We start from the raw sequence: 15,222 nt of genomic DNA, 5'->3' as shown, positions 1-15,222 counted from the left end.
CCGCCCACCTCGGCCTCCCAAAGTGCGGGATTACAGGTGTGAGCCACTGCGCCCAGCCCTGTTTGAGCTTTTTTATGTAACTGTATACATTTTTTTTTGTTTTTGTTTTTTGAGACCAGGTCTCAGTCTGTCACCCAGGCTGGAGTGCGGTGGCACAATATTGGCTCACTGCAGCCTCTGCCTCCCCTGTTCAAGCAATTCTCACGCCTTAGGCTCCTGAGCAGCTGGGATTACAGGTGCACGCCACCACACCCAGCCAATTTTTATATTTTTAGTAGAGACTAGGTTTCGCCATTTTACCCAGGCTGGTCTCAAGTTCCTGGGCTCAAGCAGTCTGCCCACCTCAGCCTCCCAAAATGCTGGGACTACGGTGTGAGCCACTGTGCCTGGCCGTACATATTATGTTTTAAAAATAACAAGAGGATGGGTACAAATTTGAGTTTGGTGCCTGTGGACTTTTGACGGTCCAGGCCTGCTGTGAGGAAGTAAACAACATGAGGCCATTATCCCAGGGCCATTTTTGGCTCATTTATAAAACAGGCCTCATCCAGGCCTTTGATGACCAGTGCAGTTAAGCAACATAAACCTCTTATTATTTGATGTGGATCAGCAAAACGGGGTTCTTGAGTTTTCAGTATTCTGAATAGAGCACAGTTGTTTTGAGAAAAGTCCTCACTTCCTTTTCCTATTCCATGATGTTGGTAAGAACCGCCCTATTTACAGAACTGTGGTTCTGATTTTGGGGTGGAAGCCAAAATCTCTATTCTGATATACCAAAAGCAGATACCATTTTGCACGGAACAGGAATGCAGTGAAATAAACAACATTCGCACTGAGCCAAGCATAATCTCCTGTCTTGAAGGCCGTGAGATTCTCCCTTTGACCCCAGGTCCCCACCCGGGTGCTGTGCACAAGGGTGGATTAATAGACCTCCAGTGTTAAGACGCCAGATACCGTTGTCTTCATAACGCATGCATGGGACGTGCAGGAGACAAGGAGGATCTCACCCATTTTTCAAAGAAGGAAATAGTGACAAGAGGCCATTCTGTCTTCTTCATGGGGTCTCCATCTGAGCCCTTCCCAGGTGCCCATAAGGAAAGTAGAGATGCAGTGTGGATTGCACTTCAAAGTGTCTCCCAAGGACGTCCCCTCCCTCCATAGTATAGCTGTGTCCATCTGGCAGACATGGCAGCTGATGCCTAGAGAACCTCTCCATTCCTAATCCCACCGATGGAGCTGGGTTCCAGCCTATATCTGCAGTTTCTGTGGCTCCTGACTTTGAACACTTCCTGCTATACCATGCTCCTTGGAGCTATCATTCCTTAGGCTTAAAGGAAGTTTCTAGGCCTCAGCTCAGATCAGCCATCATGGTCTAATGAGGTAGCACATGGGGCGATTCCTGAGCCCGGTAGGTTGGTTATCATCTGCAGCATGAGGAGGCCAGGCAGAGGGTTGGGGCAGAGGGCCTGTCGGGTCTCTGGCTGTCAGCACCTCACCAGCTCAGTGGCATGTCCTCTGCAGACCGGGAAGCAGCCCTGTGGGAGATGGAGGAGCACCAGCTGCAGGAGAGGCACCAGCTGGTGAAGCAGCAGCTCAAAGACCAGTACTTCCTCCAGCGGCACGAGCTGCTGCGCAAGCATGAGAAGGTGAGGCTGCCGGCGGCGCGGGGCTTGGATCTGCTGCTGGGCCAACCTGGGAAAGCCATGAGGCTGTATGTGATGGGGCACCTCTCGGGTGCACACTTTGGATGACAAGTGCCCCCAAGAGGAGCCAGGGCTGGCTGCAGTGAGGCTCCAGGTTCTCCAGGGGTGTCCTGCTTCAGCTCAAGGGACCAGGAATAGGGGAAACCGTGCAGGGAAGCCGATGGCCAAAGCAGCTCCCTCGCTGACTGTTACTTGCCGTGTGTGTCTTTTTTTTTTTTTTTTTTTTTTTTTTGAGATGGAGTCTTGCTCTGTTGCTCAGGCTGGAGTGGCAGTAGTGCCATCGAGGCTCACTGCAACCTCCGCCTCCTGGGTTCAAGCAATTCTCCTGCCTCAGCCTCCCGAGTAGCTGGGATTACAGGTGCTTGCCACCATGCCCAGCTAATTTTTGTATTTTTTTTTAGTAGAATTGGGCTTTCACCTTGTTGGCCAGGCTAGTCTCAAACCCCTGACCTCAAGTGATCTGGCTGCCTTGGCCTCCCAAAGTGCCGGGATTACAGGCGTGAGCCACTGGGCCTGCCCGGTGTGTGTCTTTCTTTTGCTCTTTTTTCTCTTTTCCCTCTTTTTGTCCTCCCTTTCCATTTTCTCTTTATTTCTCTCTTTCTTGTGCATTCCCTCAGAATACTTTTAGGTCTCCACTTAAACACCACCTCTGCTGGGAAACCTTACCTGAACTCCCCAGAACTGGTAAGGGCCCCTACTCTGTGTGGCCAAAGCACCCTCTCCTGTGGGAATTGTCTGTCTCAGTTCAGCCTCCGTAGTGGGACAGTGACAGACAGATCAAGGTCTGGATGCACAGCAGCTGTGTATAATTCCAGTTTCTTATCTAAATGCAGTGATGGAAGTCAGTATAGGGCCATGGGAGTTCAGAATAAGGCTACCCAACCAGGTGAAGAAATCAGGGAAGGCTTTTTGGAGGAGGTGATGCCCATGCTGAGCTTTGAAATACAAATAGGTGTTAGGGGAAGGAAAAAATTCAAATGTATCAGAGTTTTTAAAAATATAAATTCACATCTGCCATCACTAATGATAAACCATCCCCTTTCGTGTACATTTTGCTTTGAGATATTAGCTAATGATGGCATGCCATCATTGATTAGATGAAAAAGCATTTAGAAGGTAAGAATCCAAGATATTAATAAGAATTTTTAAAGTGAGAGCAAATAATGTTATTCGTGTAGAAGCAAAATAACACAAGCCTTGCTCTGCTAAACATTGTGGGCCGTGTTGGTCCTGGGCCCCTGAGTGGAGTGTGGGGACCTTTAGCCTGTGACCACACTCTGAGTCCGGAGCGCAGCTGACCTCAGCCCCCCGGATATTCGTCTCCAGGAGCGGGAGCAGATGCAGCGCTACAACCAGCGCATGATAGAGCAGCTGAAGGTGCGGCAGCAACAGGAAAAGGCGCGGCTGCCCAAGATCCAGAGGAGCGAGGGCAAGACACGCATGGCCATGTACAAGAAGAGCCTCCACATCAACGGCGGGGGCAGCGCAGCCGAGCAGCGCGAGAAGATCAAGCAGGTGGGGGCCGGGCCTGCAGGGTCTGCGAGTTTGCTGGGGTGTAGGCAAGGCCAGCTTTGGCGGGGCCTGGGCCTTACACGATTTTGGAGAATATGAAACAAGATGCAGGCTGGCTCACCTCTGTAATCCCAACACTTTGAGAGGCCAAGGCGGGCGGGTCACTTGAGCCCAGGAGTTTGAGACCAGCCTAGGCAACATAGCAAAACCCCATCTCTACAAAAAAAAAAAATTAAAAAAAAAAATTAGCCAGGTGTGGTGGCTACTTGGAAGGCCGAGGTGGGAGGATCGCTTGAGCCCGGGAGGCAGAGGTTGCAGTGAGCCAAGATTGAGCCACTGCACTCCAGCCTGGGCAACAGAGCGAGACTCCATCTTAAAAAAAAAAAAAAAAAAGAAAGATGCACCCTGACCCGCCTGCCATAAGGTCTTGTGAGTCACCAGGTGTGCCCTGGAAGCTTCATCAGCCTCATGGCGAATTCACCTGTGTGTGTGGACAGAGGCGGAGCTTGGTGCCATGTGGCCTGTTCTCCTGCACCCTTCCCTTCCGCACTCCCACGCTTTTATTTGGCCAGCTTCCCCACATCCTGTGTTGCCCTTGTGGCTCGGGCACATGGGCCCTTGTGATTCCTGCCTGGTATACACACTTTCCTGGCATGTGTCACATTACAGTGTCATATCCCCACCAGCCTGGGGGCTCCTCAAGGGCAGGGGCTGGGTCTCAGCTCAGGGTGAGGACTTACACGGGCACAGCCTGAGGTGGTGCTGGGTACTGGGGCTGTGCACAGACCAGTGCCCCTGAGGGGTCTCCCTAGGCCAGGGCTGAGTGGGGCTTCCTACCCAACCAGCCAGGCCCTGGCCCCCTGAGGCACCCACCCTCTCTCTGGTGCAGTTCTCCCAGCAGGAGGAGAAGAGGCAGAAGTCGGAGCGGCTGCAGCAACAGCAGAAACATGAGAACCAGATGCGGGACATGCTGGCGCAGTGCGAGAGCAACATGAGCGAGCTGCAGCAGCTGCAGGTACCGCCCTGCCTGCCCCTGCCCCCGGGCTGCCTCAGTTTCCCCAAGGCCATCAGCTCTCGGGGCCAGAAACTCCAGGGAAGGATCTTCGTCAGACACACCCGGGGTGGATGGGTTCCAGTCCTGCCATGCTGCTCTAGGGCTCTGTGAGGTTGGGCAAATCACACCACCCTCCTAAGCCATCGCTCTCACACCCCTAAAATGGGCGTGGGGATGACCATTCCTGCTGTGCAGGATGGGGGCAAGGACTTGTGAATAAAGTGACGGAGCTGGCAGCGGGCTGCTGCAGGGTTTCTGAGTCATCACTGTGTTTTGGGCAAAGGTGGTCGGGGTGTGGCCGAGCCCCTTGTGGGCTGCTTTTCCTGTGGTAATTCCTGACCTTTTCAAGCTTCCTGGCCCCTGGGTTTGCCCCACGCCTGAGGGTCCCAGCCCCAGGAGCTGGTACTTGAAGCCCCCTTGTGGGGATGGGGCCAATTCAAACCTCAGGAACTGCTCAGGCTGTTGGACCCATCGGGCAATTTCTGGAGAGGCAGGGAGGCGTGGAGGAAACATTCCAGGTGTTGAGGCCTGCCCGGCAGGGCTCTGCCTTTTGTCACTGTGTGACTTTTGGCCAAGCCATTCACCTTCCACATCTGTTTTCCTATCCCTGCCTTGGGTTTCTGTGAGCACTGAGAGAGCCCATATGAAGTGCCGAGCACAGCTCCTGGCAGGCCACGGGCACACAGCGCTGCTGCGAGTATTACTTCTCACTCAGCCAAGTTCTAAATGCCCAGAAGCCTCTAGCATGAAACCCAAAACGAAAATCTCCCAAAGGATTCTACTTTTCCAACCCAGTAGGGTCATGGTATCTGGATAAAGGCACTTTCCCCCTGCTTTATAAGCTCCTCAGGACAAGACTGATTCCCTGCAAGAAATCAACAGGGACTTGTCACTGCTGCCTATGAGAGAGATTTACATTTTGTAAAGCAGATAACTTACCTCAGAGAACAGTGAGGTTGGAAGAGTCTCACCCATGTCAGTGACCCTCATTCCTTGCCACAGATCTCCCTGAGGAAATGATATGTGATACATACAGAGTATCTTAGCTCAGGCTGCCATAACAAAATACCATGATGCTTTAAGTAACAGAAACTTCTTTCTCACAGTTCTGGAGGCTGGAAGTCTGAGATCAGGGCGCCAGCATAGTTAGGTTCTGGTGAGGGCTCCCTTCCTGGCTTGTGGACAGCTGCCTTCTTGCTATATCCTCACAGAAAGTTGCAAATTTACCACACATCCCCACCACAGAGTTAATAAGAACTATTAACATATTCTGGACTATTCCTCTAGGCACTTCTTGGTGCATGTGATTTACATATAGAGTTTGAATAAATGGGATTTATAGTCAAGAAGAAGAAATAATAAATGAACGATGCTGGCGCCCTCGTGGCCACAGCGTGAGGTGGGTCTCAGTCTTCAGGGCCTGCGTCTTCTGATTTCTCACCTGTTCTGCCTGGAATTTGTTCCAGAATGAAAAGTGCCACCTCCTGGTAGAGCATGAAACCCAGAAGCTGAAGGCCCTGGATGAGAGCCATAACCAGAACCTGAAGGAATGGCGGGACAAGCTTCGGCCGCGCAAGAAGGTAACCTTGTCCGAGCTGGTGGGCTCAGTCTCGGGCTCTGCTCTGCCATGCACAGGCCTCTGGCTAGGACATGTTAGGTCTCCTTATTTTGGTGGACTCTTGCTTTGTGGCACCATCAAATGGATCTCCAGCCTGAGAGAGAGGAACTTTCTAACCCTTTATGGCTGAATGCCCTGCAGCTTCCACATCTGGAAGGGCAGCCTCTTGTTTAGCTCCCTCTCATGGACCGAAGGACTCCTGCCATGTGGTGTCCACAGAGGACGCTGCAGTGAGTCAAACCAGCCACTCTGCTGGGCCAGAAGCCCAGCCTGTGGGGATTTTCTCTTAGAGGAAGTTATTCTGCGAAGTCAGAACCCAGCACCAGATAAACTGCTTGCCAATTTAGTTTTCTGTTGCTGTGTGATGAACTGCCACACACTTAGCAGCTTAAACCAACACCCGTTTACTCCTTCCTAGTGATGGAGTTCAAGAGTCTGGGTGGGCTCACCTGGGTTCTCTGCTCAGGGTCTCACCAGGCTGCAATCAATGGTGTCAGCGTGGCTGGGCTCTTAGCTGAAGTTTCTGGGGAAGAATCACTTCCAAACCCATTCAGCTTTCGACAGAATCCAGTTTCTTGTGGCTGTAGGTCTGAGGTCCCTGTTTCCTTGCTGACCTCACACAGGGGTTACTTTATCTTCTAGAGGCCACCGGCACTCTGTATCATGTGGCCTCCTCCACCTCCCAGTAGCAAGCATGCATTCAGACCTCCTCATGCTTTGAATGTCTCTGATATCCCCTTCTGCTACCAGCTGGAGAAAACCCTTTTGTGCTCATGTGATTAAATCAGGGTCACGGGATAGCCTCCCTGCTTGCAGGAATGATACCACATTCAGAGGTTCCACCCACACGCAGAGGAGCGGGGAGAGTTATACGAGAGAGAGTTAAGGGGGTCATTTTCGAATTGTGCCTGCCATACCTTCACCTTCAAAACCCATGCCCTTGCTCAGTCCTGCGTCTTTCTTTACTGCCCTGTCTCTCTCCTTCTCTGCGAAGCCCTGTCATAATTTCTTCCTCCACCCACCGAGAAATTCCTTCCTCCACCCACTGAGAAATTCCTTTCTCAGCCCACTGCAGCCGCTCCTGGCAAGGTCAATAACAACATCCTGGTGGCTGACTCCCATGGATACGGCTTGCTGGACTTGACCTCCTGGTGGCAGCCAATGCCACCAGTCACTGTCTTCCTCGCCTGCCTTGTCCTCCTAGGCCCACCTTCTGCTGGGTTTCTTCTCTGTCACTAGCCCCTCTGCAATGTCCCTCTTGACCCATCTGTTGATTTCTTTATTTTATTTTTTGTTTTAGAGACACAGTTTCACTCTTGCGCCCAAGGCTGGAGTGCAGTGGCGCGATCTCGGCTCACTGCAACCTCTGCCTCCTGGGTTCAAATGATTTTCCTGCCTCAACCTCCTGAGTAGCTGGGATTACAGGCACGTGCCACTATGCCTGGCTAGTTTTCCTATTTTTAGTAGAGACAGGGTTTCACCATGTTGTCCAGGCTGGTCTTGAACTCCTGACCTCAAGTGATCCACCCCCCTCGGCCTCCCAAAGTGCTGGGATTACAGGCGCGGGAACTTGGCTCTCTGCAACCTCTGCCTCCTGGGTTCAAGTGATTCTCCTGCCTCAGCTTCCCGAGTAGCTGGGACTACAGGTGTGCACCATTGTGCCTGGCGGAGATACAGTTTTTTAAAAATATTGTGTAATGAAATGTGTCAACTTTTGGAAGATCTGCATAACTCAGTAAACCAATATTTTCTAAGTGACCAGTGCATGATGTTACAGGATCATGGCTGGAGCAAAGTTACATCCAAGTGCAAGACAGACCAGCGGAATTTTTTTTTTTTTCTGAGACGGAGTGGCGCTATCTCGGCTCACTGCAACCTCCACCTCCCAGGTTCAAGCAATTCTCCTGCCTCAACCTTCCTGAGCAGCTGGGATTACAGGCACCCGCTACCACTCCTAAAGTGCTGGGATTACAGGTGTGAACCCAGGAGTTTGAGACCAACCTGGACAACATGGTGAAACGTCATCTCTACAAAAAATACAAAAATTAGCCGGGCACAGTGGCACATGCCTGTAGTCCCAGATACTCTGGAGCCTGAGATGGGAGGCTCACTTGAGGCCAGGAAGTCAAGGGTGCAGTGAGCCATGATTGCGCCACTGCACTCCAGCCTGGGTGACAGATTGAGACCCTGTCAAAAAGAAAAAAAGCCGGGCGCGGTGGCTCACGCCTGTAATCCCAGCACTTTGGGAGGCTGAGGCAGGCGGATCACGAGGTCAGGAGATCGAGACCATCCTGGCTAACATGGTGACACCCCGTCTGTACTAAAAATACAAAAAAAAAAATTAGCCGGGCGCGGTGGCGGGCGCCTGTAGTCCCAGCTACTCGGGAGGCTGAGGCAGGAGAATAGCGTGAACCCTAGAGGCGGAGCTTGCAGTGAGCTGAGACTGCGCCACTGCACTCCAGTCTGGGCAACAGAGCAAGACTCCGTCTCAAAAAAAAAAGAAAAAAAAAATTTGAGAAGCTGTCAAGTTCAGGCTGGTGGACACAGGTTTTCCAAAGTTCTCATTTTTGCTTGAATGCTCAAATTTTGTCATTGGCAATAAATAGCCTTTGTTTGTTTCCCTTGAAGTGATCAGCTCAGTTTGTTCATTTTCAAGAGAGTGTTTGCTAAATACTCATATTTGTCAGTTATTTTTTTTTGAAATAGGGTCTTGCTATGTTGCCCAGGCTCATTTCGACCACCTGGGCTCAAGCAGTTCTCCTGTCTCAGCCTCCCAAGTAGCTGGAACTATAGACACATGCCACCATGCCCAACTGTGAGTTATCTTTTAATAAACACGATGTTCTGCAAAATAAAGTGGCTAGTTCAGCCCGCAACTCAAGACAATTGCAAAAGAACAGCATCAGGCACAAGAGCAGGATCTCTAGACAGCCATCAGGCTTTGATGGGCAGCAGGCGGGCCTTATGCATAGTTCCCCTTTCCTCATACAGGACGTTAAAGGTCTGTGACCTTGAAGGTCAGGATTTAATAAAATGAACCATTTGTGTTGCACCATCAAGGTGATCTTAAATGCAACTGGCTTTATTGTTTTAATTGAAAAACTTTCTAAAATACTATGAGTGGGCCTGGCGTGGTGGCTCACACCTGTAATCCCAGCACTTTGGGAAGCCAAGGCGGGTGGATCACCTGAGGTCAGGAGTTTGAGACCAGCCTGGCCAACATGGCAAAACCCAGTCTCTACTAAAAATACAAAAATAGCCAGACATGGTGGTGCATGCCTGTAATCCCAGCTACTCGGGTGACTGAGGCAGGAGAATCACTTGAACCTGGCGGGCAGAGGTTGCAGTGAGCCAAGATCTCACCACTTCACTCCAGCCTGGGCGAAAGAGTGAAAGTCCATCTCAACAAATAAAAATAAAAATAAACACATGTGAGTGCACGGTGGTGAAGAATACCCATTCAGTTTGGAGGGGCCATTGTCTTAATCCTCCAGAAGCTCCAGAAGTTTTACCCATCATTGCTTTTGTACCATTAGCACAAATATCAAAACAGTGAAAAAGCAAACTGTGTCTTAGTAGGAAACTAGAGCTTGCTGCCCCTCCCCCACCCCCAGAAAGTGTTTTGGGCCCCCTAGGGGTTCGTGGACCACACTTTGAGAACTACTGTTCTTGCCTTATCTCCCGTGAGTCTCATCCCCCACTTGTGCTCTGAACAGATTTCAGTACCCAAATAGATCTCCATACCATATGCGCTTTCCTCGTTCCCTGCTGGGCTTTTGCCCAGCCTGTTCCCCTTGCCAGGAATTCTCTACCCACCAGCCTTTGCTTGGCCAACTTCTGTTTGTCTTCATTATTCAGGCATCCCCCATGGAGGCTGTATGGTGTCTCTTCTGGGCTCCCCGTCTTTGCCCCTGTCATGGTGCCTATCACATGGGATTGCATTTGTGTGTCATCGTTAGCATGATGGTTCATTTGTTTGTGTATTAATGCAACACATATTTCTTGAGCACCTGCTAAGTGCCCCACACTGTTTCAGACACTAGAGACACTGCATTGAACAAAAGGGACAAGTCCGTGCCCTCCAGAAGAACCGACCTTCTAGTGAGGGGCCAAGAAGCAGGGAGGGAAACAGCATGGGGGGGGTCACAAAGTGAGGCTGCTTCAGATGGTGTGGCAGGAAGATGTCATCTAAGAAGATGACATCTGAGCCAAGATCTGAAGGACCTGAGGGAGGGAGCCGTGCAGCCGTGGGGGTTTTCAGGGGGACATTCCCAGCACGGGGAAGAGCAACTGCAAAGGCCCGGACACCTTGCTTGTGAAACAAGGAGACCCCTGCGGCCGGAGAGAGTGGTGGTGATGGTGGGAGGTGATAGGAGGTAAAGTCAGAGGGGTGGGGGGGCCTATGTAAAGTCTGGCTTTTACTCTGTGTGAGATGGGAGCCACTGGAGGGTTCTGAGCTGAGGACAAGGTGGTCTGACTCGTGTTTTGAAAAGGATCCTGCTGGCTGCCCTCAGGGGTCAAGAGTGGAGGCAGAGAGACCAGTAAGGAAACTATTGTGATAACCTTGGTGAGCAATGATAGCAGCTTGGTCTAGCATGGTATCAGAGGTTGGGGGAATTCGTCCATGTCCTCTCTAGCTGGCACTCTAGACGTTCTTGCTGGTCACCAGCTTTGGGATCTTGGGCAAGCCATCTTCCCCGCTCTGGGCCTGTATTAGTCTGGATTCTCTAGAGAAACAGAACTAAGATAGAGAGAGGATGTGTGTGTGTGTGTGTGTGTGTGTGTGTGTAGGGAGAGGGAGAGGGAAATTGATTTAGTTATTTTAAGGAATTGGCTCACACGATTGTGAGGGCTGGTAAGTCTGAAATCTGCAGAACAGGTCAGCAGGCTGGAGACCCAGTTGTTTTTGCTATCTAGAGGCAGAATTCCTTCTCTCTTCTTTTCTGTGAAGGGCTTCAACTGATTGAGGCCCACCCACATGATGAAGGGTAATTTGCTTTACTCAGAGTTTACTGATTTAAATGCTAATCACATCTAGAAAATACCTTCATAGTGACATCTAGTCTGGTGTTTGACCAAACAGATGGATACCAAGGCCTTGCCAAGTTGACACATAAAATTAACCATCACAGAAATTAGTCGGGCACAGTGGCGCATGCCTGTAATCCCAGCTACATGGGGGGCTGAGGCAGGAGAATTGCTTGAACCCGGGAGGCGGAGGTTGCAGTGAGCCAAGATCGCATCACTGCACTCCAGCCTGGGTGACAGAGCAAGACTCCGTCTCAAAAAAAAAAAAACACAAAAACAAAAAACATGGGGCGGGCCGGGCGCGGTGGCTCACGCCTGTAATCCCAGCACTTTGGGAGGCCGAGGGGGGGGATCACGAGGTCAGGAGATGGAGACCATCCTGGCTAACACGGTGAAACCCCATCTCTACTAAAAATACAAAAAAATTAGCCGGGCGCGGTGGCGGGCGCCTGTAGTCCCAGCTACCCGGGAGGCTGAGGCAGGAGAATGGCGTGAACCCGGGAGGCGGAGCTTGCAGTGAGCCGAGATAGCGCCACTGCACTCCGGCCTGGGCGATAGAGTGAGATTCTGTCTCAAAAAAAAAAAAAAAATGGGGCCTCAGTGGGGTTATTTGTACAGTGAAGCTGTCAATACTGCAATGTTATGTCAGAAGTCGCCAGCACATAGTACAGGCCAAGGACATACTCATTCCCCTGAACTCTCTGAGGAGAGAGCTGCCCAAGTTACCCTTAATCTCATGCCCATGGGTCCTGAAGTCCTGAGGTTTGTTCTGCCATCATACATCAGTTCTGCTTACTGTAACTGTGGTCTGGACAGGAGGCAGCTGCCCATCTCAGCTGTGTAATGGCCTTGGGAGTCCTTGAATTGAGGCCTCCTCCCTGTGCCAATGGAGCTTTCTGGCTGGAAGCTGGCCAGGGTCCCAGACTTCCTGTTAGGCCCATGCTCATCAGTTTCTGTAACCATGGTCTGCTGGGACTTTCGATACTTGACACTCAAGTCAATAGTGTTCCTGCCGACATAGGTTGGTTCTGCAATCAGGAAATAAACGTCCACCTGGTTCTCTTACCTGGGGGTTCTATACCCTTGGCATATCCTGAGAGAGTTTGAAAATGAATGATCACGTTTCCCCTAGCTATTGCCTTATGTCTCAGATTGCTTCAAAGAGGGGCCTGGGCTCAGGGGAGGCACCACAAGTGTGCAGTTGGGAAGCCAGCATTGGACTTTGCCTGTGGGGGCTGCCTCTTTGCAGAATTCTTTATAGAATTCTTCTGTCATTAGCTACTTGGGTTTCTGCTGGAACAATGACCCAGAGGTGATGATTTTCATTCGAGAATAAATGGTCTTTTACATTCTTGCATTACAGTCAGCAGCCCGTGAACCCTCCTGCCTTGTATGGAGGCAGGGAGATGATTGTACATTGTGGAGTATTTTTAGAAAAATTCAGATGTATTTCAAGCAAGTACGGAATATCTGGTAGAGTCAATAAAGTGTTGCTTGGGTCAGTGTTAACGCAGAATGTGGCCTCAAACAAGTCAAATCTTCCCTCCTAAACCCTGGCTTTTCGGGCTGTAAAATGTAGATAATATTTATTTCCTTAAAGTAGGTGTTAGCAATCTGGCCCACCACCTATATTTGTAAATAAAGTTTTATTGGAACACAGCCATGCTCGTTCATTTACAGATTGTCTGTGGCTGATTTTGTACTACAGTGGCAGTTGAGTAGTCACAATAGAGACCAAATATGTCCTGCAAAGCCAAAAATGTTTACTGTCGGTCACGTAACAGAAAAAAGATCCCTGACTCTGGCCTTAGAAGGTTGTATTGAGAAATATATGTGGTGGTTAGAACAGAGTAATGCTTAAACAGCCCAGGCTTTGGAGTCACACAGGTGGGATGAAGTCCTAACTCCTCCATTACTAGTTGTGAGACCTTGGGCAAGTTACTAAACCATTCTGTGCTCAAAAAGTAGTAGCTATTATTATTAAATTGTTGGTATTCCTAGAGCAGAGGCCCCAAACTGAGAACCTGTGTGCTGGAATTGGCTTACAGGCATGGTATGTTTGGCCAACATAGTGATGTAAAAAAATTTTTTTTTTTTTTTGAGACAGAGTCTCACTCTGTCACCCAGGCTTGAGTGCAGTGGTGCGATCTTGGCTCACTGCAACTTCCACCTCGCCTCAAGTGATTCTCCTGCCTCAGCCTCCCAGGTAGCTGGGATTACAGACAAACACTACCAGGCCTAGCTAATTTTTGTATTTTTAGTAGAGATGGGGTTTTGCCATGTTGGCCAGGCTGGTCTTGAATTCCTGACCTCAGGTGATCCGCCCGCCTTGGCCTCCCAAAGTGCTGGGATTACAGGGCTGAGCCACCGCACCTGGCCTGTAGATTTTTTAAAACATGTCCACTTTTAAGTATATAAGGAGATTTTACATTAAAATCTTGATTTCCAGTTTCTTTAGAAAATCCTAGGCCAGGCGCGGTGGCTCACGCCTGTAATCCAAACACTTTGGGAGGCCAAGGTGGGTGGATCACGTGAAGTCAGGAGTTTGAGACCAGTCTGGCCAACATGGTGAAACCCCTTCTCTACTAAAAATACAAAAATTAGCCAGTCATGGTGGCAGGTGCCTGTAATCCCAGCTACTGGGGAGGCTGAGGCAGGAGAATCACTTGAACCTATGAGGCTGAATTTGCAGTGAGCCAAGATAGTGCCACTGCACTCCAGCCTGCACGACAGAGCGAAACTCTGTCTCAAAAAAAAGAAAAGAAAAATATTTCTGGTAGGATCCAATTTACCTAGATAAACTTGCTTGTGCCCAGGGGAACCTCCCGCAGTGCTTTTCAACTAGAGCTCTCCTCTGAGTTACCTGAAGAGTTTGTACAGTACAGAAGGCCTTGGTCCCACCACAAATCTTCAAAATCAGAACCTCTGGGTTTAGGCAAAGGCACGTGTATTTTGTTTTTTTGTTTTTTTTGTTTTTTTTTTGGTTTTTTTTGAGATGGAGTCTCGCACTGTCACCCGAGTTGGAGTGCAGTGGCACAATCTCAACTCAGGCATGTGTATTTTGAAAAAAAACTTCTGACATCTCTGCTTCCTTTGCTGCTAAATCTGTCTCCATCTTCTCCCTCGGGTTTTTCTCCAGTCATTTGGCTGTTTTCCTGCCAGGGGATTTGCATCTGCTTTTTTTCCTCCCTGCCCCATCTAGATTGATATTTCCCCCAACTGTACCCTTCAGTCCACAGGGAGCTTCTGAGTGGCGGTGGCAGGAGGTGGTACTTACCTCCTGGGGGAGGAGCTCTAGGGTAGGAAAGAGGGAAGCCGTAGTTTCTCAAGCACTGAGGCCTGGAAGGGAACGTTCCAGAGAAGGCCATGTCAGTGGGGGTCCTGTGAGTGGGAGACCCATGTGTGGCCTGCAGGTCTCACCAAGCGCCATCCGTCCTCTTTCTTCCCCAGGCTCTGGAAGAGGATCTGAACCAGAAGAAGCGGGAGCAGGAGATGTTCTTCAAGCTGAGTGAGGAGGCGGAGTGCCCAAACCCCTCCACTCCAAGCAAAGCCGCCAAGTTCTTCCCCTACAGTTCCACAGATGCTTCTTAACAACCGCCCGGGGCTGTGGCTGGCAGCTTGGTGGGCCCCAGGGCCTTCTCCTTCATTCTCTGTGAATATGTAACTCAGGACCCCTTTTCCCTCTTGCGTCTGTGCCAGCTCAAATCCAGCCCCTTGCCCTGTGCCACCCCAACTGTGCCCGATAGACCTGCCCCAGCGTTCCTGACTTCTCGCTGGCCTGTGGAGGGTGAGGTGTCATTATTTGTCACCTGACCCTAATGTATATTCTCCTTGAGCCCCAGATCCCTTCAAGCTGGAAGGGATGGGGCTGTTGGTGGGGTCAGGGTCCAGGAGGAATGGATATTCTGTGGCCTCGAGTCCTCTCCTGTTTGCGAAAATACCAGTTTTGCTCTCTGTGGGAACAAAGCACTGCTGATGAAGTCCCCGTGGGCTCATCCGGGCTGGAATTCTTGGTTTTTCAGCCATTCCCTGCAGAGTCACTGAATCATCAAGTCCCTCACAGCCATTTCTGTTCCCAGTGGAGCCAGGCCTGTAGCTGGCTGCTCAGGAGATGGCCTCATTCCCCCTGTTCTACCAGTTTGCTTTCCACTTAAGACAAAGCCATGTCTATATGGGGGGCGGGGACTGGGGAAAGAGGAAGGCTGAAATGTTTATTCTGCTTCTCCGTGTTTCATGCCATCTCGCGTCCCCCTTCCTGCACATGAGTGTGAACACACACACACACGCATACACACCGGACTTGGTCT

General features: G+C 50.4%; 1 protein-coding gene across 1 annotated transcript in view; it reads left to right on the top strand.

Annotated features, from left to right (window-relative positions):
* The window catches only part of STK10 (serine/threonine kinase 10), a 142,598-nt gene extending 128,037 nt beyond the window's left edge, over positions 1-14,561 (top strand). Inside the window, exons 15-19 of the mRNA XM_032158627.2 lie at positions 1,522-1,646; positions 3,030-3,218; positions 4,105-4,230; positions 5,736-5,849; positions 14,366-14,561. Coding sequence (XP_032014518.1) covers positions 1,522-1,646; positions 3,030-3,218; positions 4,105-4,230; positions 5,736-5,849; positions 14,366-14,506 — 695 coding nt within the window. The 3' untranslated portion in view covers positions 14,507-14,561. The remainder of the gene's footprint in view (positions 1-1,521; positions 1,647-3,029; positions 3,219-4,104; positions 4,231-5,735; positions 5,850-14,365) is intronic.
* Positions 14,562-15,222: the final 661 nt, after the last annotated feature.

The sequence above is a fragment of the Hylobates moloch genome, unplaced genomic scaffold (genome assembly GCF_009828535.3).
Source record: "Hylobates moloch isolate HMO894 unplaced genomic scaffold, HMol_V3 SCAFFOLD_6, whole genome shotgun sequence".
NCBI lineage: Eukaryota > Metazoa > Chordata > Mammalia > Primates > Hylobatidae > Hylobates > Hylobates moloch.
The sequence above is the reverse complement of the archived record's forward strand: the minus strand, read 5'-3'. Positions and strand labels throughout refer to the sequence as shown.